This window comes from Bos indicus, chromosome 21 (assembly GCF_029378745.1).
Source record: "Bos indicus isolate NIAB-ARS_2022 breed Sahiwal x Tharparkar chromosome 21, NIAB-ARS_B.indTharparkar_mat_pri_1.0, whole genome shotgun sequence".
Classification (NCBI taxonomy): domain Eukaryota; kingdom Metazoa; phylum Chordata; class Mammalia; order Artiodactyla; family Bovidae; genus Bos; species Bos indicus.
In genome coordinates this window covers 22,711,623-22,738,211 of record NC_091780.1, presented here as the reverse complement: position 1 = coordinate 22,738,211, position 26,589 = coordinate 22,711,623, and the positions used below count along the sequence as shown (strand labels likewise).

At 45.5% G+C, this 26,589-nt stretch overlaps 2 protein-coding genes across 9 annotated transcripts in view; both read right to left on the bottom strand.

Moving 5' to 3' along the window:
- ALPK3 (alpha kinase 3) overlaps positions 1-731 on the bottom strand; it is a 57,546-nt gene extending 56,815 nt beyond the window's left edge. Inside the window, exons 1-2 of one of the 2 annotated variants that reach the window (XM_070775171.1) lie at positions 474-731; positions 184-351 (exon numbers count right to left, since the gene is read on the bottom strand). The gene's annotated coding sequence lies outside the window, so the exon portion shown is untranslated. Of the gene's footprint in view, positions 1-183; positions 364-473 lie in introns of those variants that run through there. The other variant, XM_070775170.1, reaches the window with a different exon arrangement.
- A 7,596-nt stretch (positions 732-8,327) lies between these two features.
- The window catches only part of ZNF592 (zinc finger protein 592), a 49,204-nt gene continuing 30,942 nt past the window's right edge, over positions 8,328-26,589 (bottom strand). For all 7 annotated transcript variants that reach the window (XM_019983580.2, XM_019983577.2, XM_070775176.1 and 4 more), the window contains exons 5-11: positions 19,642-19,820; positions 12,780-12,956; positions 12,335-12,494; positions 11,937-12,224; positions 11,612-11,724; positions 10,851-10,986; positions 8,328-9,650 (exon numbers count right to left, since the gene is read on the bottom strand). In XM_019983580.2, the coding sequence (XP_019839139.1) occupies positions 9,150-9,650; positions 10,851-10,986; positions 11,612-11,724; positions 11,937-12,224; positions 12,335-12,494; positions 12,780-12,956; positions 19,642-19,820 (1,554 nt within the window). In that variant the 3' untranslated portion in view covers positions 8,328-9,149. The remainder of the gene's footprint in view (positions 9,651-10,850; positions 10,987-11,611; positions 11,725-11,936; positions 12,225-12,334; positions 12,495-12,779; positions 12,957-19,641; positions 19,821-26,589) is intronic.

The window sequence follows — 26,589 nt, the reverse complement described above, 5'->3', positions numbered from 1 at the left end:
TTTGGCAGTCAAATTATTCCAAATTATTTCAAAGCCTGTAAATTTTCAACACAAACCTTTGTTCATCTAAGTCCACTCCTACTTTACCTACTTGTAAAGTCTTTTTTTATCCTAAGTGTAAACTTCCACTTTTTTTGTTGTTAAATCTCGTTTTCCTAATCTCACATTCCCTTTCCTTCTTACCTGAATCTTTTTGAATTCTGCTCCTGTCATCCAGTGTACAATCTGTTCTTCTCAGCTTCTTGCTATCTGCCAATTTAATGATGATCAGGGCACAGCTGAGTAAGGAGGGTCAAGGCATTCAAGGATGGAGAGATGGAAAAGGCACACTCTCTTTCCTGGATTTATAGTCTAGCAGGAGAAAGAGGATATATAAATTGGTGTTTAATAAGAACTAGGCCAAAAGTCCAAAGCCGCAGGTTACAGTTCGGCCTTTCCACTGAGTGTTGTGTGTCCTTGGGCAGGTGGCTCACCATTTCTGAACTTTATCTCTCTCCTTTGTTAAGAGGAGTGAGGTCATGATCCTTTATGATCCTGAAGGTCATAGCTGTTGATCCAATAAGGATTTATTAAGTCACAGCTGACTACAACACACCAGGCATTATGGCAGGTATTGAGAGTGTTATAGTCTTTATCCTTGAGAATTTCTCAAGCCTGAAAGAAAGACAGAAAATTAAAACAGAATCGCCATCAATCCTCTGACAGAGGATTGCACAGAAGAGCACATGCTGTGGCTCTGTGTTTGGAAATAACCATGATACAAGGCAGTCAGTGTTTGCTATTAAATACGAGCACTGATGAAGCGTGGTAGGAGCTGGTACTGGTGCCAGGATCCACTCTCCCAATTGTTTTGAACTTCCTGGGGCCCCCAAGTAAACTGGGTGCCTGTGGTAGGAAAATCTTGGGCTACTGTTAATTATTATCCTTGTAGTTGTTCAGGCACTAAGTGGTGTCTGACTCTTTGCAGCCCCAAGGACTGCAGCCAGGCTTCCCTGTCCTTCACTATCTCCCTCAGTTTGCTCAACCTCATGTCCATTGAGTCAGTGATGCCATCCAACCATCTCATTCTCTGTCATCCCCTTCTTCTGCCATCAATCTTTCCCAGCTTCAGGGTCTCTTCCAATGAGTTGGTTCTTCGCATCAGGTGGCCAAAGTATTGGAGCTTCAGTATGAGTCCTTCCAGTGAATATTCAGGGTTGATTTCCTTTAGGATTGACTGCTTTGATCTCCTTGCAGTCCAAGGGACACCTACCTTATGAAGTATCATTAGCTTCCCAGACCTGTAGCAAACTTCCCAGGCATTTTCAAAGCTCCCTAGACCTGCAACCCATCTCAGTGTGAATCATTAGTATCATTGTAAGTTAATCAAACATATGTCTATCCGAACCCACCCCCACCACCTCCAGTTTCCTATTTTTCATTCTCTTGATTCCCCTCATTTTAAAGGTCTCGGCCCTGAGCTCAACAAAAGCCCTAGATTTCTGCTGACCCTGCCTTCTTCTGGGAAACTTCTGGCTTCTGCTGCAATCAAGCTGCCCTTCCTGCCAGCCAATCTGTGGTGCTCTGGACTGCTTATCTGACCTCCTTCCAAGAGCTCCGTAGGCCCATGATCAAGGCAGCTGAGTCCCTAATTCTGAGGGTGGAGACTCTAGCCCTGCTGCTCTGGGATGAGCTGGCCAATCTGGCACTCCAGGGATGGAGATGTGGCCACAGCTGTGCTGGGGTAAGTGGACACCAATTAAAGGATCACTGGCAAGAAGAAACCACTCCTAATTCTGGTTTGATTGGAAAGGGAATTTGGGATTCAAGTGCAGAGCTGTGTTGGCCAAGTGCCCTTCCCAATCCACTTATTCTGATTCAACATCCGATTAGAGGGGCCAGGAGTTTCTGCCTCAGATGTAGGTCCTTTCCAGAATACAGTTACCATTACATGACAGGGTGCCTCTGTGGTCAGGGGGCAGCAATTGGTTGGTCAGGCCCAGGACACAAGCTCCACAAACTTGGAAAGACACCATCTGAGCCCAGGCCTCTTCAGGTCTTCTTGCAGAGTGAACTGGTCCTTTTCCTTCCTTTCAAGTCTTTTTTCCCTAAGGGACCTTCTATATCTCAGTCAGCCCTCCTTTTCCACTACAGCTACTTCTTCTCATTCTTTAAAACATGTTAATACCTCCTGGCAACAGCTGCTGCAATTTCTGTTCAACCCAAGGTACGTCATTGACCAACTAAGCCACTGCCTCCATTTTTGAGCTTGTTAGCACCTGCCCCATATCCTCCTAATCAGCCACTCCTACTCTCTAACCCCACCTCTACCAGCATCACCTGCCCTAAAAGTCAAGTGCTGTTCCAGGTTCTAAACTCTCTGCCTGTTCAAACTCTCCTGCCTCCTCCTTCACAACTGTCTGTGCCTTTCCTCCCCATCACCTCCCCATCCCCCTCACCTCATCTTCTTTTCCCCATTTAAAAATCATATTCAAAACCCTCCTCAGACCCAGACCTCCAGGATAGAAATGGGACACCTCCTTCTTAGGTAAAGAGCTTCTTAGGAAGCAGAACTCACCTTCCTCCTCAGATACCAAAAATATGCAGCCCTGTCTGCTGCTGCTGCTGAGTCATTTCAGTTGTGTCCGACTCTGTGCGACCCCATAGACAGCAGTCCACCAGGCTCCCCCGTCCCTGGGATTCTCCAGGCAAGAACACTAGAGTGGGTTGCCATTTCCTTCTCCAATGCGTGAAAGTGAAGTCGCTCAGTCGTGTCCGACCCTCAGCGACCCCATGGACTGCAGCCTTCCAGGCTTCTCCATACATGGGATTTTCCAGGCAGCCCTGTCTACATGCACAATAAGTCTTGGGGCAAAATTTCAGGCAACTTGGTCAAAGGAAGAGGAAACCCCAGAGGAAGATAGAATTGTACATAGTGTACCCTAGGCTATAACTGAAAGGGGAAGTCTAGAAAGAGTGGAGCTTCCCAGTTTAAAATATCAAAGAGCAGCTTAATTACTCACTTGAAACATCAAAGACATAATCAACTTTCTCCATTTTCACAGAAAATAGAGGCAAAGACTATAGGATTCAGTTTTAGAAGTAAAATCTAATAGATTTTAGTCTATATCTGTGAGCTCAGTTGCTCAGTCATCATGCCCGACTCTGTGACCCCATGGACTGCAGCCTGCCAGGCTCGTCCATGGGATTTCCCAGGCAAGAATTCTGAAAAGGGTTGCCATTTCCTCCTCCAGGGGATCTTCCCGACCCAGGGACGGAACCTGCATCCCTTATGTCTCCTGCATTGGCAGGCAGATCCTTTACAATTGAGCCGTTTAATCTGTATCTGTCTATAAATAACACATGCCCACCCACGAAACGAGATGGTGCAGCTGGCCCACTGTCACAGGAGCACTTGCTATGGTGGAGGCTTTTCCCAGTTAGAACTGACTTAAACGGGTTCATCGTATTGTTTTGCCACATTTTCCATACGATCCATCACCTACAAACTTATTGAGTTTTCAGTATTGAAGCACTAAAAACTATTTCGAATTTGCAAAGGGTAGTAAATATTATTTTAAAAAATAAGAGCATGCTAAAAGGCCAACACATGACATGATGAACTAGCTCGAGAATTCATCTGGCCCTAGGTCTCTAAGGAATAGCTACCTGGGTAACAGAAGGATCTGAAGATGCTTTAGAATTACCAAGTAAGCAGCTCAGACTTGGAAAGGCTTGACAAAAACCAAAAGAAACATTTCCTCAAAGAAAGTAGAATTCTAACTGAAAAAGCAGAAATCTGATGCAAATTGAAATATAAATAAGTGCAAATAAAAGTAATATTACCTTGTGGGGATCAGTGGGAGGGGTCTTTCATTTTTGTATATATCTAGGTATATCTAGGCCCAAAGTCGGAGAAGGCGATGGGACCCCACTCCAGCACTCTTGCCTGGAAAATCCCATGGATGGAGGAGCCTGGTGGGCCACAGTCCATGAGGTCACTAAGAGTCGGACACGACTGAGGAACTTCACTTTCACTTTTCACTTTCATGCATTGGAGAAGGAAATGGCAACCCACTCCAGTGTTCTTGCCTGGAGAATCCCAGGGACGGGGGAGCCTAATGGGCTGCCGTCTATGGGGTGGCACAGAGTCAGACACGACTGAAGCGACTTAGCAGCAGCAGGCCAAAAGTAAATAAATAAATAAAACAATTAAACAAAAGAAGAAATTCAACAAGAGTTAAGTTAGTTAAGTCCCCTCTATATAAATACTTACAGGATCAAGAAGATAAAATCTTCTTGGGCTTCTTAGGGACTTCCCTGGTGGCTCAAATGGTAAAGAACTCACCAGCCAATGCAGGAGACATAGAAGATGCAGGTTCAATTCCTGGGTCAGGAAGATTCCCTGGAGTGAGAAATGGCAACCCACTCCAGTATTCTTGCCTGGGAAATCCCACGGACAGAGGAGCCTAGCAGGCTACAGTCCATGGGGTCACAAAGAGTTGGACACAACTGAGCAACTAAGCACAGCACATACAAGATCAAGGAGATAAAATCTAACCAGGTTCAATTCTAGATCCCCAGGAATTTAAAACTCCCCATCTCCCAATTTGACAGATGCCCGAACTGAGGGCAAGAAAAGAGAGATCAAATAAGCTATAGAATTCAGATTGGAACCTAGGTCTCTTGACTTCTAGTTATTGGATTTCTTCATTCTATCACATTGCCAGTGAGTTTATTCTCAAGGCTATGTAGAAACATGGAAAATGTCCAGACACAACATTAAGTAGAAAAAAGTAGGGTACAAAATCACGCCTAGTGAATCTCAGCTCTGCCCCTTACTAATTCCATGACCTCAGGGTCAACCACTCCCCTCCAAAAGGAATAACAGTATTTATATCACAAGACTGTTAAATAGGCTAAATAGGAGAATGAATGTGAGAGTGACGTCTGTCATGTAGTTTGATGTTAACCACTGTTATTACCATAATTATATCATAAACTCAGCTATGAAATGCACAAGGATTGGAAAATGATATGCAAAAAAGAAAACAACTGCAAAGACAGATTATAAATATGCATGGTTTTTATTTTCTCTAGTAATGCTATATCATTTCCCAATAAGAAAAAGCCTTATTTTATTTTATTTTGGCCATGCCGCAGGGTTTGTGGGGTCTTAGTTCCCCAACCAGGGATTGGACCCATGCCCCCTGCAGTGGAAGCAACAGAGCCCTAACCACTGGACCACTAGGGAAGTCCCCTGAGAAAATGGCATTTGAAATAGAGATCTCAAAAAAAAAAAAAAAAAAAAAAAAAACCACCTACACTGGGACTTGAATCTTAAGTCTGCTCTTTCCTTCAGAGGGACCGAAGGCTCCCAGTCTCTAAGACTGCTGTGGCAGTTGTTAGTGGAAAAGGTCAGGCTTTGGACCTGGATCCCGTGGAAAAGACAGGGAGAAATGTTCCAGAATCTAGAAGATTCTGTCTCATATCAGGCCCTGAGAGAACTGTGAATTGACAGCTACCAAATGAATCAGATTCTTCCACATAGGCATGCATTAAGTCACTCAGACACTCTTTAAACCAATATTGTATACAGGGAACCGTCCTAGGAGCTTTCAAAGAATTAGACTGACCCCACTGGATGAATCTGGAACAATTTCCATGATACAAATGAAAAAAAAGCAAGCTTCAGAACACTTGTGTAGAGAATGCTATCATTTGTATTAAAATATATATATATATAAATACACATATTTTGAAAAGCTTGTAAATGCATAGAATTACTCAGAAAGATACATAAGATATAGAAACAGTGATTAATTCTGGAGAGGGGGCTGTGGAACCAAAGGCTGACCTCCAATGAGCAGCTTACTTTTCATTGTATTCTCTTTTGTATTGTTTGGATTTCTTACCATGTACGTGTGTTAATTTTCTTCAAAAAATGAAAAGCAAGTAAAAGGAAATGTACCCAGAGCTGAATATACAGTGATGACCAGGGTAGGCAGGGGTAGGGTTGGGTGTTCAGCCTCGAGGAAGGCAAAGTGGGTTGAACTTGCTTCACCACAGCTGTTTTCAAAAGCCAGACTGTTTACATAAGTTACGAGAAGAACTCTCTCTATACCAATCAGATTATAATAATTTGACATATCATTTCACTGATAAAGCAGTTGGAAAATAAATACCAGTCATTGGTCAGGCCTCAGAGTGTATTAAATTGTAGTTTCTACACAGGTGAGAATCTTATCTGTTTAACTTGGGCAGCATTCACTCCAGCAGCTAAGTGCTTGCTACAGCAAGCATTTTCTGATGATAACAAATGATAGCAACAGAACTCTTTAAAGACACCTTTGAAAAAAATATCAAAAGATATTGGACCCTGAGGGAACCACGATCCCTGTGAGGGTTAAGCCACCTTTTCTGGAATAGCTCCCCGACAAAATGGCAAGGTAAATCCCAATGAGAATGAGGTCATAGGGATACTGCATGTGCTATGGAATGCCCCAAGCAAATGTGCCTTCCTTGGGGTGAAGAGGCACAGACTGACTCCAAAGAGAACCTGGTGCTCAGTGGGCATCCCACCTGCAGGGGAGGTAGGAAAGCAGGTGTCTGGACGGCTGCAAACCGGTGATAAGCTGGCCGCCAGCCAGATTAGCCAAGTCACTAAGGCAACACAGCAGTTGACACAGTGGACTTTAGAACTAGATGGGCTTGACTTACAAGGTCGTCCAGCAAGTATTTAAGCTCTCTGAGCCTCGGTTTCCTTCTCTGTAAAATGGAGAGGATCACTGTGAGATAATGCTGAGGACAAAGGGAGAACCACTGGCGAGTGTTTTTAGCAAGATGCTGGGCCCACGAGCAGGGATTACAGTGCTGTTAATTACCGCTATTACTGAACAGTGGAGAACTGACCATCAGCATCTAAGTCTGAACAGCGGGCAAGGTGCACTCCCCCCTCCAAGCCTAATGTCAGGTCAAGAATCCCAGACATTGACAGTGTTTCATAAACTAGAAAACGCTTCCTGGCTTATCAACTCACAGCAGCCTGTGAACCGAGTCGGGTGGGAAATACCAGGCCTATCTTGAGGGAAGGGTCTGGTGAAGTTAAGGGGTTTGTCAAGAGCTGGTTGAGGGTAGAAGCCAGACTGTGACCCAGGTTTCTTGGTGAGTGGCTCCACATTCTTTCCACTCCACGCCACCCCCAGGAAGGAAACAGAGCTGAGGTCAGGACAAGTCAAACCTGTGATTTCACCGCCTCCTCTACCCAGGCTCCAGCTAGCACAGTCTCTTAGTGGGAAGCGACTCAGCCATCCATTTCCAACACTTCTATCAACCTCTTCTGTAATGTGTTCCTGTGAACAGCCCCGGGTGCAGGACGGGCACCCTGAGACTGGAATCAGGAGGGGCTGACACCTGAGTGGGGGCCGGCTCTGGCCCTGCACACAACTGGAATCAGGCCTGCTTGGACCTCACTGCCTGCTCGGGAAGCAGGGACGTGGTGGCCTTGGCAGGCCTGGGAAACACTGAAAAATACTGTTTCTCCGAAACTGAAAAAGCATTAACCTTTCCCAGCGCCTTTAACATTTCCACTAGAAATTTGGCATTTGCTAGAGGAAGAAATTTTTTTTTTCCCAATTGTGAAAAGGTCAGGCATATTTATCTGACTTAATAATTTATAATTGATATTCGATGCCCTCCTTGAAAGATTGCCACTAAGAATGCCATTAGCACCCACCTCCCGGTGCTACACTAGAGCTTGCCAGGCCCAGCCCCAAATCTGACCCAGGCAGGGCTGCAGCAGCCACTCGGAGCAGAGGTCAGAGGGCACCTCCACATGGCCAGCTCCTTGTGCTGGCCAGGTCCTAGCCCTGCCATCAATGAAAAGACAGCCCGGCCTCCCATGTCCAGTCCCCTTTCTGCCACACCTGAGTTCCCTGCAACAGTGACAATACCACAGCCTCTTGAACAGTGTAGAAAAAATAAAAATTCCTCCCTTCTATCCCTTCCCTTCTCCCACCAGTAAAAGGTTCTCTTAGCAGAAGAGAACCATTTGTAGGAAAGATGGAGGTGCCCAGCAAAATGTCAGTAGGCCCTAAAAGCCAATGCCACTAGCTCAGTGTTGCAGGGGGGACTTGGAGGTGACTCCTGACCGGCATTACAACCCTCCCTTCACCCCTTCAGAAGCCCTGAGCTCCTGGTTTCCTAACCACAGCTGCAGAATCTAAAGAGGACCTTCCTTCTTGGACATCAGGAAACACCATTCTTTCTCAGAGATGGGCCAGCGAGGGAAGTCTGAGGAGGAGGAGGGTAGGGCCAGGCTCACCTGAACAGGAATACAAGAGCCTACCTGCATGGTAAGAAGGTTTTCTTTTATTTGAAATATAGTCTGAGCAACATGAGTGTAGCCGAGAGGAGGAGGGGCTGGCTGCCAGGGCAGCGGCCTCTCTAATGGCACAGGAGCAAGAGTACAAATATCCCCATGTCTGTGTGCCTCAAACCCCGCGCTCATCAGGAAAGGCAGAACAGCAGCAGAACAAGGACGCACAGCTCCTTCAAGGGGGCAGTGGGGCAGCGGGGGGTCCTGCCTCTCTGTGCCTGGCTTCCAAACAGAAGCTTTTCCCGCCCACACAGACAGGATGAGCCCGTGCGACAATGAATCCTCAGGACTGTTTGCGGGGAAGGAATCAGAGAAGACAGAGAGGAAGGGCATGGTTACCGAGAGCCCTCTGCAAGCCAGGCTGGGCGAGCTCTCTCCGAGGGGGGCCATGCCAGCACCCCCGTCTCAGGCTCTGGAATTGTGAAGCGAGCTGCTGCAGGGAGGCCCAGGCTGAAGGCAGAGAAAGGGGACCTCCCAGAACAGTGCGGCTGCTGAAGGGCCTTGAGCAGAGGTGACAGCAGCGGGGTTGGAAGGACACAGACGAGAGTTGGGGTACCGAGAAGCAGCACAAAGCCATAAATAACAGAAGCAGATTCGGAGCTGTGAGGGTCCTGGGTGACCCCGTATCTCCCAGGGTTGGGGGCCACCCAGCTCCCCACAGCTCAGGGCAGACACTGCTCCAGGACACAGCCGGACACACTCACGCTGGGTGGGGCCTGTTCTTTCCCACTGTCCACACAGCAGGCGGAGGACGCCACGGCGCCACCCCGACCATGCACCGCAGGGCCTCTGGTCACACCTGCGGGGACGGTGTGTGGCTGTCCCGGTCCTGAGAGGTCTGTGGTCGACTAGGAGCATCTTGGGCCCCATCCTCATCCTGGGCCAGGCCCAGAGATCTCCCCGTCTCGGAGTCGCCCACCAGAGGCTCCTCGGCACTTTCTTCCAGTCCGTTCTCCCTGGTCTCCATGGGCACCTCCTCCCCAGAGCCCTCCTCTGGCTCTGCCGCCTCTGCCTCTTCCTCCTCCTGGTCTCTCACCTTGTGGACGATGAAGAGGTGGCGGCTGAGGGAGCCGGCAGAGGTGTAGCACAGGCCACAGAGGAGACACTGGGCTGTGGAGCTGTCCTTCTGGTGCTGAGGTATGTGGCGCTGGAACTCCAGCCCCGAGTCCGTGGCAAAGCTACATTTCGCACACTGGAAAAGCGACTTGTGCCTTTTGGTGGAAGAGACTGGCGTGCCATTGCTGGTGTCAGGAGCGGCCCCCACTCCACTGACTGGTCTTTTCAGATGGTTCACCTGAAGGAGAAACGATGTGAGCCTGGGAGTCCAGGACACGAGTCCCCGGCGTGGGCAACACAGCCCGAGGACTTGCAGAATCATCACCCAGGCTGGGCTCAGCCAGCCCTAGGTTCTGGTCTAGGTTTGGTTTGCTTCTTTTGCTTGTTATAATGGACACTTCCATGTACCACAAGATTCCAAAGAAGTGGGAAGGGTACAGAAGAGATGAAGTCCCCCCTCCCTGGCTCCCCAGACAACACTGGGGTTCTGAGGTATCGCCAAAAGATGTTCCAGGCATGCACAGAAATACAACCACCACCTTTTACAAGATGACAGCATTGCATCACACTTTTTTTCACCCTGCTTTTTCTCACTTAACAACATATATGACAGATTTCTTTACCCCCTGGGCCAAAGCTATCTGACAGATAAATCTCAGAAGTGGAACTGCTAAATCAAAGGGTGTACGCATTTGCAGAGAAGAGAAGGTGTGCATCTTAATCATAGACAGTTGTTGCCAAAACGTCAATTGACACCCTACCTGCTGTGTGTGAAAGGGCCTTTGCAGACCAGGGCCCTTCTCTGAATAGCCAGTAAAGAGCCCCCCAAAAGCCAGGCAGCTCTCTGGGTTTCCCAGACATGCCTGCCCCTATGAGGAGCCACCTCCACTATGGAGTAGGGGGAGCCCACTGGGAAGAGGGACACGAGGCTGCCCCAGAAGCTGACCAGAAATGGGTACAGGGCATGAAACAGGGGTGAGGTCAGAGGGCCCGGGGCAGTGGGAGTCTGGGTCTGGCTCTTCTGAAACGGGGGTGGGGTGGGGATGGGGGTGTGACTCAGTGAAGCACCGCATCCTCTCCCAGTGGGCAGGCCTACCCACCCCACCTCCTAGGACCACAGAGAGGCAGAGGCAGGAGGTACGTGGGAAGCAATCCAGTGTTCACAGGGCACAGGACACACCAAGGGAGGGGTCGAAGTGACAGGGAAACGGCAACAAGAAAAGGCCACTGGCTTGCCTCATGGATCTCTGCTCCTTTCTTTGTGTGCGGTCCTCAGGCAGGTCACACGAGGCTAGAGAGTGACCAGCATGGAGGTTGCTGTCACTGCTGGCTGCTCCCCAGCCACAAGGATATGTGGGCTCCAGTAACCTGCCCAGCACCCCTCCAGCTCCAGCCTCACCGAGCAAGCTGCTCTGGTGGGCAGGGGCCCCACACTCACCTGAGGGGAATGTCCACCCGAAGGTCTGGCTTTGGATGTCTGGCTCAAATCAGGATTTCTGATACCGTGCATAAGGCTGATGTGGCTCTCCAGGAGGGAGGGCCGAGGAAAGCTGGGGCTGTCCTCTGTGCAATACCTGCAGAAGCACAGCCAGAGCGGCCGTGTAAGATGGTTGGCCCCAGGGTCCAAGGGGCCAGGCAGGCAGGCTAAGGTGAAGCTGCCTCTGGCTCCAGGGGAGACAGTCTGGGGGTAGGCAGGATGGTCCTTGGGCTGGCAGGGTGGCACTGGGAAATCCAGCCAGTACAAGCCAGCCACGGCGGAAGATGACAGGAAGTCAGAGTATCTGTACTGGCCCTAAGCTGTGACCTGACTCTCCTCTCTCTGGTGTCAGTGTCCAGAGACCCAAGTGCAGGCCCAGCAGTCAGCCTGACAGAGCAGCCTGTTCTGTCCGAAAGCTCGGAGAGATGGTACTGAAGTCTCATGGCTGACAGGGCACCTGCTCACATCGCACCCACTCCTCTCAACCTCAGGGCCCTCCACCACCACGGGGCAGGGCGGCCTGGGCTTAGGGAGTTGGGAAGGGGGGCCCTCCAGAGCCACCAGGCTCTGGAACGCCCTCTTTCTGACCTAGCCACAGCACTTCCCAGCAGAAACTTGCTTGTCTCTTGCCTCCCCTGATCTCATAGCTGAGAAAAGCCCCAGGGGTACCACGGCGGTCTGGATGAATTTCGGCCTCTTGGCTCCCACCTCCAGGGACTCACCCACAAGTGTAGACTTTCTTCACTGTGTCATGGTTGTTGCGGATGTGTTTGCGCAGGCTGTTGGGGGTGTGAAAGGACTGTTCACACTGCCGACACGGGTACCGCTTCAACGTCTATGGGGACGACAGGATGCAAGGCATCAGAACCCTAAGACAGTTCTGGGTGCATCTCTCTTCTCAGAGGAGGCAGACAGAAAGGAGGATGCCCAGAGAACTCAGGATCTGCGCCGCCCACCATGCCCATGGCACCAGGAACCAAAGGGGGTCATGCCGTGGCAGGGGCTCTGACCTTGCAGGACAGACGGGCCTGGACGTGCCACACTTACCCGACCGTGACTCTTTTTCATGTGGGACACGTAGCTCTCCCGATCTGGAACCCACTCCTGGCACTCCTGGCAGGTCCAGCCGGTGTTCCTCAGCCGGGGCCTGGCCTCAGCCCTGCGGTGGGCCTCAGGCCTGCCCCAGCGGCTGGAGGGCAGGGCACTGCCCCGAGCAGTCACACTGAGGGCTGGCGGCTCAGCAGGCACTCGAGGGCCAGGGCGGCTTGAAGATGAGTCTGCTGAGGACTGGAGGCTAGACAGCTCGTCCACGTTGCGGGGCACACCATGGGTGCTCTGGGGACAGAGGGAGCAATTACTGACTGGTTGGGGACGAGGGATGCAGGGCCAGGCACCCAGCCTGAGGATGTGCCGGTCTCCCCAGGTCCTTCCCCAAGGCGCCCCACCTTGACATGCTGCATCAGCTCCGGCTTCTGCAGGAACAGGAGCGGGCACTCGGGGCACTTGAAGACGCCCACCTGTGCCGTGCTGGCGTTCTGGTAAAAGTGCTGCTGGATGTGCCTCTTCTTGTTGAAGACCATTTCGCAGGAGCACTTATAAATGAGCCTGCCATGACAAGCCCCAGGGTGTGAGGTGACCAAGGCCCAGCCGACAGAACCACAGGCCCCTCCACCCCACATGTGATCTCTCCAAAGCAGACTCAGGTTGGGGAAAGCAATACTCTGAGCCAACGTGGACACTCCCCAGTCTCAGACATCTCCAAAGCACTCCCGGCTTCTAGCCACTCTCCGCCACTAGCCCAGGCTTCCCAGTCCATCCAACACCTCCCGCAGGGCCCCAGGCCAATCTGCTCCACTCCCACAGGCCTGCAGGCCCTGCAGCCACACTCACTGGGAGGGTCTGTGGGGCTGGGTGGGATGCTGGGTGGCGCTGTGGTCCGCGGTGCTACTGGCAGTCTTGAAGGCCATGGGGCAGAACGCACATTTGTGGAAAACCTGGCAGTGCCGCTCCTGGATGTGGCTTTTCAGCAAGGCCAAGGTCAAATGGACAACCCCACAGTGGATGCACCTGGATGACAGAGGTGGGGCCGGGGGAACAGGTACGTCAGACCAAGAAGTGGTGTTAGAAGAGGAGGGATGGAGGACAGGAAGAGAGCCATCTCAGGGACCACCCCTCCCTTATGCATTTGGCCTTGAAAGTGTGCTTGCTACCGCCAGGCACAATGCAGTTACCCAGGGCCTCCCAAGCCCAAGACCCTCCTGGTCAAGAAGGGGAAAGAAAGCCCTCCCCTCACGGGCCAGAGAATCTTCTTCTGCAAGCCAAAAACTTGATTGAGCCTAACCAAGAGGAGCTGGTGGGAGTGGAGAAAGGGGAGTATGGTTCAAAAATGACATTAATAGCACCCATTTAAGTGTGATCCAACTGCAGGAGTCCAGGGCAAGTTTTAGAAGGAGACTGCAGAAAGCCTGTGCCTCCCCACACATGGGCGCGGAATAGGCAGGGATGGTCACTTAATAAAATGTACACCGAGGAGGTGCTACACTCGCCGTGACAACCACATTAAACAAACAGCCCTCAAAGCCCAGGAAGTGCCCTAGAGCAGCACTGTGGAACTTGCTGTGATGACAGAAGTGTTTCATACAGCACTGTCCATGTGACTATTTAAATTTCAATCAATAAAATAAAATGGCCAGTCGCCCTGGCTATACTTCAAGCTCTCAATAGGCACATGCGCCTGATACCGTTCTGGACTCGGCAGCTCATCAGTGTTCTAAGTTCTCCTTGGTGGGACTATGGATAACATTTTTATTTCTCTTTTCCCCTACTGATTTGTACTTTCTGAGTTTTGTTTAGTGACTATATCATTTTTATAATGTAGGAATTGTCTTAAATCATTTCTCTGAAATTGAGATCATGTAGAACTCTTCTTTCAACTTCAAAATCTCTCTCTATAAATACTATGTCTCCTTTCTTCAACATCAGAAAATGACGTTGCTCTAAGCTAACCTGCATCTATTCGGGTTCCTAGACTCTCTCATGTGTTCAGTCTTTCTTCTCGCCTGAAAACACAGACAGGTCTCCCTACATGAGAGAACACCCTCCCTGCTCCCAGCTCTGGAGGTAACTATTATTCTACATTTGTTGCAATACTGCTTGCTCCTGTAACCTTGGCATCCCAGTAATCTAGAAGAGAGGGTGTCACTTTACTGAAAGAAAGGACATTTCTTCACTTAAGAATTCTTTGACTCCAAATATTAGCATTCATTTCAATATATTAGCCCATTTTTGCAATCCGCATGACTCATCACAGAATCCTGACCAATCCTTTTTGTTTTCCATTCTTTTGTGTCTGTTTAGGGCAGGGCAGGGGGAGAGGGGGAGACAAAATCACCTTTCACAAACTTAATCAGCAATGAGGAAAAGTGCACAGAACCCAAAGCCTGTTCGCAACTAAGGCCAACAAGCATTCATTACTCAATATGTATGTGTTAGAGCTTCCATACAAACTACTTACACTTAAATTATATTTTCTTTTCTCTCCTGCCAAACAAAATAGTGACCAGCTCCTAGCACACAGAAGCATATCTATACCACAAGTAATTACGAGGGGAGAAAAAAATCCACACATTGCCAAATTCATTCAAAGTAGCCAAATACACCTGATATGTGTAAAGAATCTAAGTGGTTTTATTTGTGCAGTTTGACCAAACTCCTACAGGAGCAATATAAGTACAAGTGAAAATCCATTCTATTACCCAGCAGACATTCTTGAAAGAAACCTCATGGAAAGTAAGAACATAAAGGGGTAAAAAAACACAGCCAAGTGGTCTCAGTGAAGGACTGAATCAAACAGGGCTTGGAAACTAATGAAAAGCTGTGTAGAATACCTGTGGCGGATTCATTTTGATAATTGGCAAAACTAATACAATTATGTAAAGTTTAAAAATTAAAAAAAAAAAAAAAAAAAAGCTGTGTAGAAAAGAAATCTAACCCCAAGACACAACTCTTTACCAACTTTTTTTTTTTTACCAACTGTTTTTTTAAGAGAAAACAGACAATTATAGAACCATATGCTGTCACATACATAAAGCTTTAGAAAAGATACGGCTTCCCTAGTGGCTCAGCTGGTAAAGAATCTGCCTGCAATGCAAGAGACCTGGGTTTAATCCCTGGGTTGGAAAGATCGCCTGGAGAAGGGAAAGCGTACGTACTCCAGTATTCTGGCCTGGAGAATTCCATGGACTGTACAGTCCATTGGGTTGCAAAGAGTTGGACATGACTGAGCGACTTTCACTTAGAAAAGATAAAGAGCAATAAAATATTTAGCTTTGTTAATAATCACAAATAAGTAAATAACATATTATTAAATAGTCTAAACTTGCTTCCTTATGACATCATTGGTCACTCTCCAAATTATCAACAAAGAGCAGAATAATTTACAAAATCCTAAAAATATTACAGTGTTGGGACTTCCCTAGTGGCCCAGTGGGTAAGAATCTGTCTGCCAGTGTAGGTGACATGAGTTCCACTTCTGGGTCCGAGAAGATTCCACCTGCCACAGAGCAACTAAGCCCGTGCACCACAACTACTGAAGCCCATGCACCTAGAGCCTGTGCTCTACAACAAGAGAAGCCATCGAAGGTAGAGAAAGCCTATGCAAAGCAACAAAGATCCAGCACAGCCAAAAAATACAATTTTAAAATAAATAAAAATATTATTAATATAAAACTCTGTAGTAGAGCTCATTGAAATGGAACATAGGTACTCTTAGCTTTACTAAAAATTATTAATATCCAGAGAATGGGAGAAAATACTTGCAAATCATGTATCTGACAAGAGATTTGTAACCTGAATATATAAAGAACCCTTACAGTTCAACAAAAAGACAACACAATTTTTAAATAGGCAAAGGATCTGCATAGAGATTTCTCCAAATAAAATATACAAATGGTCAATAAATTTATGAAGATACGCTTGACATCATTATCTTCCAGGGAAATACAAATCAAAACCATAATGAGATACCACTTTACACCCACAATAACTATAATCAAGAGTCAGACAGTAACAAATATTGGCAGTGATGTAAAGAGGTCAAAACTTTCATCCACCCCTGCTGGGAATATAAATGTGGTATAGCTACTTTGAAAGACAATGTGGCAGTTCCTCAATTTGACTCAGCTATTTTACTCCCAGGTATATATCCAAAAGGACTGAAAACACTGTTACATAATAACTTGTACATGAATGTTCATTAGCAGCATTATTCATAAAACCCAAAAAAGGAGTGAATAATTATTATTTGTTATAATATGGATGGATCTTGAAACTATTATGCTAAGACTATATATTATATGATTCCATCGAAATGAAACATCCAAAGGACGCACATCTATGAGACAGAAAGTTGTTGTTTGCTTGGAATGGAAGGACTACAAATATAGAGTTTCTTTCTTATGGGTGATGAAAATACTCTAAAATTGATCATTGTAACTGATTGTAAAACTTTGTGAATATAATAAAAACCACTGAATAGGACACTTTAAATGGGTGAATAGGATGGTACATGAATTACATCTGAATAAAAGCTGTCGCAAAAAATACACTAATAGCTGAAGATCTTAAGTACAACGAATACTATGTCAGTGTGCATATCTTCTGTGTTCAACCACAGGTCACTGAAAACATTAATGTTAGTATCTTCAGTAATCCTAGCTGCATCATTTCGTCTGACCTTTCTTATAAAAAGGCTTGATAAACTACTTTTAAGACATTACATTGCTTTTTACTCTTACAGAAGAAGGTAAAGTATTTAATTAAAGTACAAAAAATACTATTAATCCATCTGCGTTACTGAAAACTTCTTGGATTCAAGATTCAAATACAGGGACTTTCTTGGTGGTACAGTGGTTAAGAATCTGCCTTCCAATGTAGGGGGACACGGGTTTGATCCCTGAGTGGGTAAGATCCCACATGCTATGGGGCAACTAAACCCAAAATGCAGCCAAATAAATCAATATATTTTTTTAAAATTCAAGTACAAAAATTAAAGTATTGATTGCTATTGGATTCAATTTGATCTTGAAATAAGCAGCATACATTTAAGTCAAAATTAGAAAGGTATTTTCAAGTGTTATGAATACTGCAAAACAGCCGAGAATGCTGCCAAGCAATGCTCTTTCTAACGTGGTGGCAAGGGCTCTGTATAACCCCATCTCTGGGTTGTTTTCTTCCCATCTATGTTAGCATCTCCATTCTCCCTAACACATAAAAGAAATTAGTCTATATTTGAAAGTGGTTATCCCAAGAGACGGAGAAAGCAATGGCACCCCACTCCAGTACTCTTGCCTGGAAAATCCCATGGACGGAGGAGCCTGGAAGGCTGCAGTCCATGGGGTCGATAAGAGTCAGACAGGACTAAGCAACTTCACTTTCACTTTTCACTTTCATCCATTGGAGAAGGAAATGGCAACCCACTCCAGTGTTCTTGCCTGGAGAATCCCAGGGACGGGGAAGCCTGGTGGGCTGCCGTCTATGGGGTCGCACAGAGTCGGACACGACTGAAGCGACTGAGCAGCAGAAGCAGCAGCATCCCAGGAGAGAAACCTGGAAGTGATCACTAACCACTCCCCATCCCTCACCCTGGTATACAAGCCATCCTCAAGCCTTAATGCTTCTACTTTATCTCTCTCAGGTTTTCCTTCTATCCTCACAGCCATGCCTTAGCTGGATCCCTCAGTGTCTCATCGGAATTGTCACACGACCAGTCTCTAGTCTCTCACCTCTAATACACATATCAGCTTTCCAGAATGATATTTCTAAAACACAGATCTGGCTGGATCACTCCCCTGCTGCAAATCTTTCCATCGCTCCTCACTATCCCCAGGAAAACAGTCCAGATGCCTGCCAAAGAACACAAGGTCTTGCGTGGCCCGGCCCCTACCAACCCCCTTGTCTCAGTGCTCACCCTTCCTCCAGTTCATCATGACCTACACCATGTTTATCCTTCCTAAGAGTTTTCTGTGTGTGCTGGCACCCTTGCCTTTGCGCTTGCCAGATAGGCTCGCCTCCTTTCTTCTACCTAAAAATCTCCTCCTATCTTCTCTATGAAGCTTTCCTGACCATTCCTCAAATATAGGACTTAACCACTCTGAATCATAAGTACCTGCATGCATGTTTGTAAGCCATCAGATTAAAGCCACCTTGAGCGCAGATGGATTTTAACCATCTTTGTGTCTTGAGTGTTTGGCACAAGGCTAAAGACAATAGTAAGAACTCAGAAAAAGTTTATTAAATGAACTGTGCTCAGTTGCTCAGTCATGTCCAACTCTTTGCAACCCCATGCACTATAGGCCACCAGTCTCCTCTGGCGGTTTCCCAGGCAAGGGAAAATGGGTTTCCCCAGGCAAGGATACTGGAGTGGGTTGCCATTCCCTTCTTCAGGGGATACTCCTGACCCAGGGATTGAACCCATGTCTCTTGTGTCATCTGCATTGGCAGGCGTATTCTTTACCATTGGGCCATCTGGGAAGCCCATTAAATGAACTAAATCAAAATTTAACACCAAAGAGAAGAAAACTTTAATAAATTTGGGCAAAATTAAATTTCTGAAGCAAAAATGATCAAAAAACATAAAATGTAGAAACTCCCAAGCAAGTAAACCAGTAAAGAGACCTGATTGGGTCAATGTAAAATTACAGATCAATGAGTTTTAGAAGGAGTATTCACTCTCATTTTGATCTTTTTTCTGAAAATGACTTCTTGCTTATATTCGTTTAACACCATAGAAATAGATCAGTTTAAAATAGCTTTCTCTTGGTTTTACCATGAAGCTGATCATTTTTTCCATTCTCAGGTCTTACTTCTCACAAACTGACAAAAACTAATCAACACAAAGATACAAGTCCTTTGACTCTGACAGCTTGCCATTTGTTCAGAATTGAGAATATTTGAAAATACCAAAATTTGCAAATTTCTTATTGAAATAGTACCTTAAAATTAATATGCCAACCATAATAACTTTCTGAGCAAATTTATATACCTTTAAAAATCAAACTGACAAAGTGAATGTTGCTGCTGCTGCTAAGTCGCTTCAGTTGTGTCCGACTCTGTGTGACCCCATAGACGGCAGCCTACTAGGCTCCCCTGTCCCTGGGATTCTCTAGGCAAGAACACTGGAGTGAGTTGCCATTTCCTTCTCCAAAAGTGAATGTTAGGTATAGCCTAATATCCCCAATACCTTCCTCTTTAAAGCTTTTCTCTTTTTTTCATCTTTTGGCCACACTGCGCCACTCACAGCATGTGGGATCTTAGTTCCCCAACCAGGGATCAAACCTGTGTCCCCTGAAGTAGAAGCTCAGAGTCTTAACCACTGAATGGCCAGGGAGGTCCCAAAGCTTTTTTTTTTCCCCCCAATGTTTAACTTTTTAACTCCTTGTTCTTTTCCTTGCTCTTCTGGTTCCCTACAAAGTAAAAATGTCTGTCCACATACCAATCAACATTTTTGTCTTATTAAGCTGGAGCCCAGGGCTCATAAGACCAAAACTCAAAATTCCTCTTATAGTTTGGCTATGCCAAAATATGTGGCTTATGGGATCTCAGTTCCCCAGCCGGGGATTGAACTCGGGCCACAGCAATGGAAGTACCCAATCATAACCACTAGACCACTAGGAAATTCCCAAAACTCCAGTCTGAAATGAGTTATGGTCCAGAAAAAGCAGCAGCCACTGGGCAAGCCCAGGACAACACCCACCTGTAGCCCACCTTGCGGGCATAGTGCAGGCAGTTCTCCTTTACGTGGGTCTGGAAGTAGGCAGAGCGGCAGAGGGCCCCGCACTCCGGACAACAGTAGGGGGACTTGTGGGCGTGGATCCGCTGGTGGGCGCAGAAGCTGCACTGGTTGGGCAGCAGCATCTGGCACACCTGGCAGGTCTAGGAAAGAACATGGAGAGAGTAGTTCAGGCAGGAGCCACAGGCCAGGAGCTCTCAACCAGGCTGCCTGGCTTTCCTAGGACGCTGATAAGAAGGGCCACCACCCCCAACCGTTCTCTCTCCCAACTCTCCTAGGACACTGGTGACACCCCAGCCTCACACAGTGATGACACTGATGCCCTTGCTAGCTTTGCCTCTCACCTTATTAATCAAACGCAGACCTGATCCTATTTCCCCCAAAATCAGTCCTACATGTCTGGCTGTGATCCTGCTCTCTCCTGGCTCAGCAGAGGACCAGCTTTTCCTTTCCGGAGGCCCAAGGCACTTCTTGCATTCTAAAATCTTGCTACACTGCCAGGCCTACCAGGGCCTCTGTCCTGGCTCAGCAGGTTCCAACTCAACACCTTCAGTAAGTTGGCTCAGAGACTCCCAGAGCAGATCTGAGCCCCCCTGGTTAACACTCAGAGGCCTCCATGCAGACCAAGTTTCCATATGCTCAGCCTGTCTGCCCACTCTGGGGTCGGGGGAGCAGTGCCTGGAGCCACAACTGCCCACATCCATCCACAGAGAAGCACAGAACAGGTAGTGGCTTCCTTGTTCTCAGACCCAGGAGAGAACCAGAGGCTGACAAGTCCTCCAGGCCGACTCACAGAAGCTCTCAAACAGGGAGAGTCCAGAAGCCCAGAGGGGAGAGCGAGAGACTGAGCAGGGGCCTATGTAGGGAGAGGCCCCTCATAGTAACACGGGAGCCACTGACCTGGGCTCAGGAGTGCTCAGACTTATAAGCTGTTAGGGAGGCCAGGAAAACATCTGTTTTAAGCAGTGATATCCAGGATGTAGGGCCCTTACAGCACAAACAATCCAGCTTTTTCAACAAAAGAAATGCCAAGGCAAAAAAACAAAAAAGATTGAGGGAAGAGGAATTTACAGATTAAAAGAGACTTAAAAGAAATTTTCAACAACTGCAATGGATAGCCCTGATTTGGATCCTGATCTGAGCAAGCCAAGTGTAAAAAGAAATGAGAGAACTGGATATTTTAACCCTAACTTAATGATGACAATACTGAGACATTTGACACTTGATATTAAGATTTGATAATAAGAAATTATTATTAATTTTGAGGTGTGATGATATTATATCTATGGGTTTTTTTTTTAAGGAAAAAACTTTATATTTTTGATATGTATACTGCAATAGATACTATAATGCTAGGATTTGTTTAAAAATAATCCACTGAGGGAGAGAGGATAAGAACACAGACGAAACGAGACAGGCCACTGAGTTGGTAAAAAAAAAAAGTATTCTTTGTGACTTTTACAGCACAGTATTTTGATTTACACATCCTTAATATGATATATTCTAAGGATATGAAGAACTGCAAATACACCCTCAACTTTATGTGGTTTCCTAAGGTTAGAATATTGGTCTTGACATTTTGAAATCTGTGCGGATATGTATGTACATGTGTGTGTACAGTAGGAAAATTTTAGGAACCAAGGTTTTCAGTATAAAATCAGTTACATAAAAAGTATAATCTTGGCCTCCCCTGGTAGCTTAGTAGTAAAGAATCTGTCTGCCAATGCAGGAGAGACAGGTTTGATCCCTGATCTGGGAAGATCCCACATGCCACAGAGCAACCAAACCTATGCACAGTAACTTCTGAGCCTGTGCTCTAGAGCCTGGGAACCACAACTACTGGAGCCCTCGGCCTGTGCTCCACGACAAGAGAAGCCACTGCAGTGAGAAGCCCCACTCCCTGCAACTAGACAAAAGCCCGTGCAGCAACAAAGACCCAGCACAACCAAAAATAATAAGATTCCAAAAAAAATTTTTTTTTAAGTATAATCTTACATTTCAGTAGCAGTATAAACTCAAGATCTCTCTTTCCTTATTTTAAAACTTTGTATTTCTTAGCTCTGGCCACTGAAAAGGCCTAGAAACATATTCAGCAAAATAAGCATATCTGGTGCCCAGAATGTAGCCTCTAAATATCATTTCTCACTTAAAAAAAAAACAACCATCATGGCCTCTTGAAAAATTGAATGATTCTAGGTTTAGCACAAGAAATGCGCCCAAATCTTGCTGGGGCTCAAAGCAGGGAAGCGTCTGCAGGTTTAATGAGTTCAAGTGAAGGAACACAGGAACACAGGAGCCAGCCTGCCGGGACCCCCACTGACCAAAATGGGGTAATTGAGCATTGAGAACAGTGAGTCACAAATCAAAGCCATACAACAGACTGACAAAAAACAAAAGGACACACACGCACAATACGGACGAAAACCATCAAACCACAAAAGGAAAACAAAAGAAAGGAACAAACAAGAAACAAAATCAACTGGAAAACAAAGGTTTAAAGTGGTAATACACACACTTTATGGTGTACAGTGGTAATACATATCAATCAATAATTGCCTTAAATGTCAATGGACTAAATGCTCCAATCAAAATATGTGAGAGTGGATTAAAAACAAAACAAGAGCCTACAACATGCTGTCTACAAGAGACCCACTTCAGAGTGAAGGGCACACCAAGATTGAAAGTAGGGGAATGGAAAAAAGGGCGTTTCATGCAAACAGAAATGACATGAAAGTGGAGGAAGCAATACTCAGACAAAAATCCCTTCCAAAATCACATCAAAAACAAAACAAAACTTAGGAGTAAGCCTGACCAAGATGGTGAAGGAGACTTACATGCTCAGAACTATAAATATTGATAAAGAAAAGTGAAGATTCAAAGAAACAGAAAGACATGCCATGCTCTTGGATTGGAAGAATTAATATTGTTAAAATGGTCATACTACCCAAAGCAATCTACAGATTTGATGCAATCCTTATCAGGACATTTTTCATACAACTGAAGCAAATAATCCTAAAATTTATATGGCACCATAAAAGAATTGCCAAAGCAACCCTGAGGAATAGGAACAAAGCAGGCGGTTTAACCCTCCAGACTTTAGACAATACTTCTAAGCTAGAGCAATCAGAACAGTGTAGCACTGGTGGAGAAACAGACACATGGATCAAGGAAACAGAACAGAGAGCCTGGAAATAAATCCACACATCGACAGTCAATTAATCTTTGACAAATGAGGCAAGACCATACAATGGGGAAAAGCCAGTCTCTTCAGCAAGTCGGCCAGGTGCGTGTTAATCAATGAAGTTAGGACACATCCTCACACTACACACAAAAATGAACTCAAAAGGGCTTAAGGTCTTAAATATGAGACAATAACTCCTAGAAGAGAACACAGGCAAAACATTCTCTGATATAAAGTACAGCGATGTTTTAAGTCAGTCTCCTATGGCAACAGAAATAAAGCAAAACTAAACAAATGGGACCTAATCAAACTCACAAGCTTTTGCACAGCAATAGAAACCATAAACAAAACAAAGACAACTTATGGACTTGGAGAAAATATTTGCAAACAAACAGTGCAACTAACAAGGGCTTAATTTTTAAGATATATAAACAGCTCATACAACTCAATAACAACAACAACAACAAAAGACCCAATCAAAAAACAGGCAGAAGATCTAAATAGACATTTCTCCAAAGAAGACATACAGGTGGCCAACAAGCACAAGATGCTCAACTAACACTAATAATTAGAAAAATGCAAATCGTAACTACAAGGTACCATCACACACCAGCCAGAATGGCCATCATTAAAAAGTCTACAAATAACAAATGTTGGAGAGGATGTGGGAAAAAAGGCACTCTCCTATACTGTTGGTGGGAATGTAAACTGGTACAGCCACTATGAAAAACAGTATGGAGCTTCCTCAAAATGTTAAAAATACAGTAACCATTTGATCCAGCAATTACCACTCCTGGGCATGTATCAGCAAAAAACTTATAATTAAAAAAGATACATGAAAAAAAAAAAAAGATACATGCACCCCAATGTTCACAGCAGCACTATTTACAATAGCAAAGACATGGAAGCAACCTAAGTGTCCCCAGACAGATGAATAGGGTAAAGAAGATGTGGTATGTATGTGTGTACACACACACACACACACACACACACATACACACACAGAAATACTACTTAGCCATAGAAAATGAAACAATGCCATTTGCAGCAATATGGATGGGCCTAGAGATTATCATACTAAATGAAGCAAGTCAGAAAGAGACAAACACCGTATGGTATTACTTATATGTGGAATCTAAAATATGATACAACTGAACTTTATTTACGAAACAGACTCACAGACACAGAGAATAGGTTTGTGGTTGCCAAAGGGGAGAAGGGGTGAGGGAGGGATGTATTGGGAGCTTGAGATTAGCAGATACAAACTATTATATACAGAGAAAGGATAAACAGCAAGGTCCTACTGTATACCACAGGGAGTTATATTCAATGTCCTGTAATAAACCATAATGGAAAAGAAAAAACAAGAATGATTGAACATATAAATATATAAATAAATATAAAAATAAATATATAGAAACCAATGAGCTTATTATAACACTAACACTAAATAATAGAGGAGGTCACCTCATACCGATTAGGGTGGCTATGATAAAAAAAAAAAAAAAAGATGCACTATTGGTGGGAATGTAAAATAGTACAGTCCCTGTAGGAAAAAACAGTATGGGGGTTCCCTGAAAAATTTTAAATAGAATTACCATATGATCCAGCAATTCTACTTCTGGATATATACCCAAAGGAATTGATATGGTACAGAACAGGGAATAAAGATGATATTTTACAGTAACTATAAATGGACTCTAACTTTTTTGTACAGCAACTATAATTCCATAAAATGAAATACTTGATCACACACAAAGAACTGAAAAGCTATTTGGATACCATGCTTGGTCTTCCCAGGTGCACTAGCGGTGAAGAACCCGCCTGCCAATGCAGGAGACGTGAAAGATGCAGGTTCATTCCCTGGGTCGGGAAGCTCCCCTGGAGGAGGGCATGGCAGCCCACTCCAGTATTCTTGCCTGCAGAATCCCATGGGCAGAGGAGCCTGGCCGGCTACAGTCCCTAGCGTCGTAGAGTCGGACACGACTGAATCCACTTAGCACACATGCACATAGCGTGTTCACAGCAGCATTATTCATAATACAACTAGAGGCAACACAGTGTCCACCAATGAGTGAGTGGAGAAACAAAAGGTGGGGCATACAACAACAGGATATTATTCAGTCTCAAAAAATAAAGGAAATTTATCAAACCCTGGAACATGGATGAATCTTAAAGATATACTAAATGAAATGAGTCCTTCAGAAAAAGACAAACACTGTATGATTCCATTTTCTAGAAATTTGATTCTTCTAGTCAAATTCATAGAAACAGAAGGTAGCATGTGGTTACCACGGGGAAGGAGTGGGGAGAATAGGGACTTGTATTTAATGGGTTTAGAGTTTCAGTTTTGCAAGATGAAGAGTTTTGGAAATTGATGGCACAACAATGTGAACCTTCTTAACTCCACTAAACTGTACATTTAAAACTTTATGTTATGTGTATTTTATCACAACTTTTAAAACTATTAGAGGAGGGACTCTTAAAACACCATTTAGGATTGCCGGGGCATCCATTCACTACTGTGAAAACTATTAACTGAGGGAAACAAACTTATCCAATTTTTCAACATAAACTACATTTCAGGGTAACCTAAAAGCCCTCAAAGGAAGCGGGGAAGATATTTTACACAGAATTCCAGCTGATAAATGAGAATAATAAAATTTACCACACCCTCGCACAACTCCTAATAAAATCACTGACTCAAGCAGCAATTATTAATGGTAAAAAGACAGGGAATTTTCTAAGAAAAGGATCAGAACATCACTAGCCTAAACTCAATGATGAAGTTTAGCATCATTAAAACTGAGACAATCAAGAACTCTGGGCCTCCCTGAAGTAAGGAATTATGAAGAACACAGTACTCCCACTCCTCAACACTGAACCTAAATCTAATCAAGTCGTCACTGCTAACGTCTAGTCTATAGATAAAATATTGGGTATAGAACAACAAATTTTATTGTCTGGGGAAGCAATCAGCCGAACTCAAAATTATCCTGAAAAAGCCTCAGGAAGCAATCAGTCAAACCCAGAACAGTCCTGGAAAATTCTTAGGACACATGACCCAGTTTCTTCAATACAGTGATGATGTGAAAAATCACTGGGTGATTTTTGGGTGGAGCAGGAAGAGGTACTGCTCTAGATTGAGAAATATTTAAAAGCTGGGACAAACAAACACAACACGTGGTCCACATTTGGCTCGTGATTCACAATAAGCTCAGCTATAAAAAGACAATTTTGACCCAAAGGGAAAACTTGAATACAGACTTGTATTAAGACAATATTAAGGAATTGTTACTAATTTGGTTAGCTGTTATAATAACGTTATAGTTAAACAAAAGCTTAAAAATAAGAACCTGTATGACACCTGCCCAACAAAGAGGCCTGGAATGTAAGGGAGGACCCCTCCAGCCACTGAAGAGGGAGGGGTTCAGACTCCGGGGAAGAAGTCAAAGGCCCCGAGCACGTTTCCCTGCAGTTCCTACCCTAGAGTGGAGCCCAGCCTGGGGCTCGGGGACCCCTCTTACGCAGCTCCCACTGGAAGGGAATGACACAGAGAAGATGCAGGACGAGAAGGGTGCCAGCCTGGGATCCTACACCTGGACGTCAGCCGGCTCAGATTTTAAAGGGCAGGTGAATAACAGTGTGGGGGGAAAGCAACCATGGGCCCAGGCATCAGACCTCCACTGGCAAAGTTCTGACCACAGGACCCAGAAGACCCACTCCTGTCC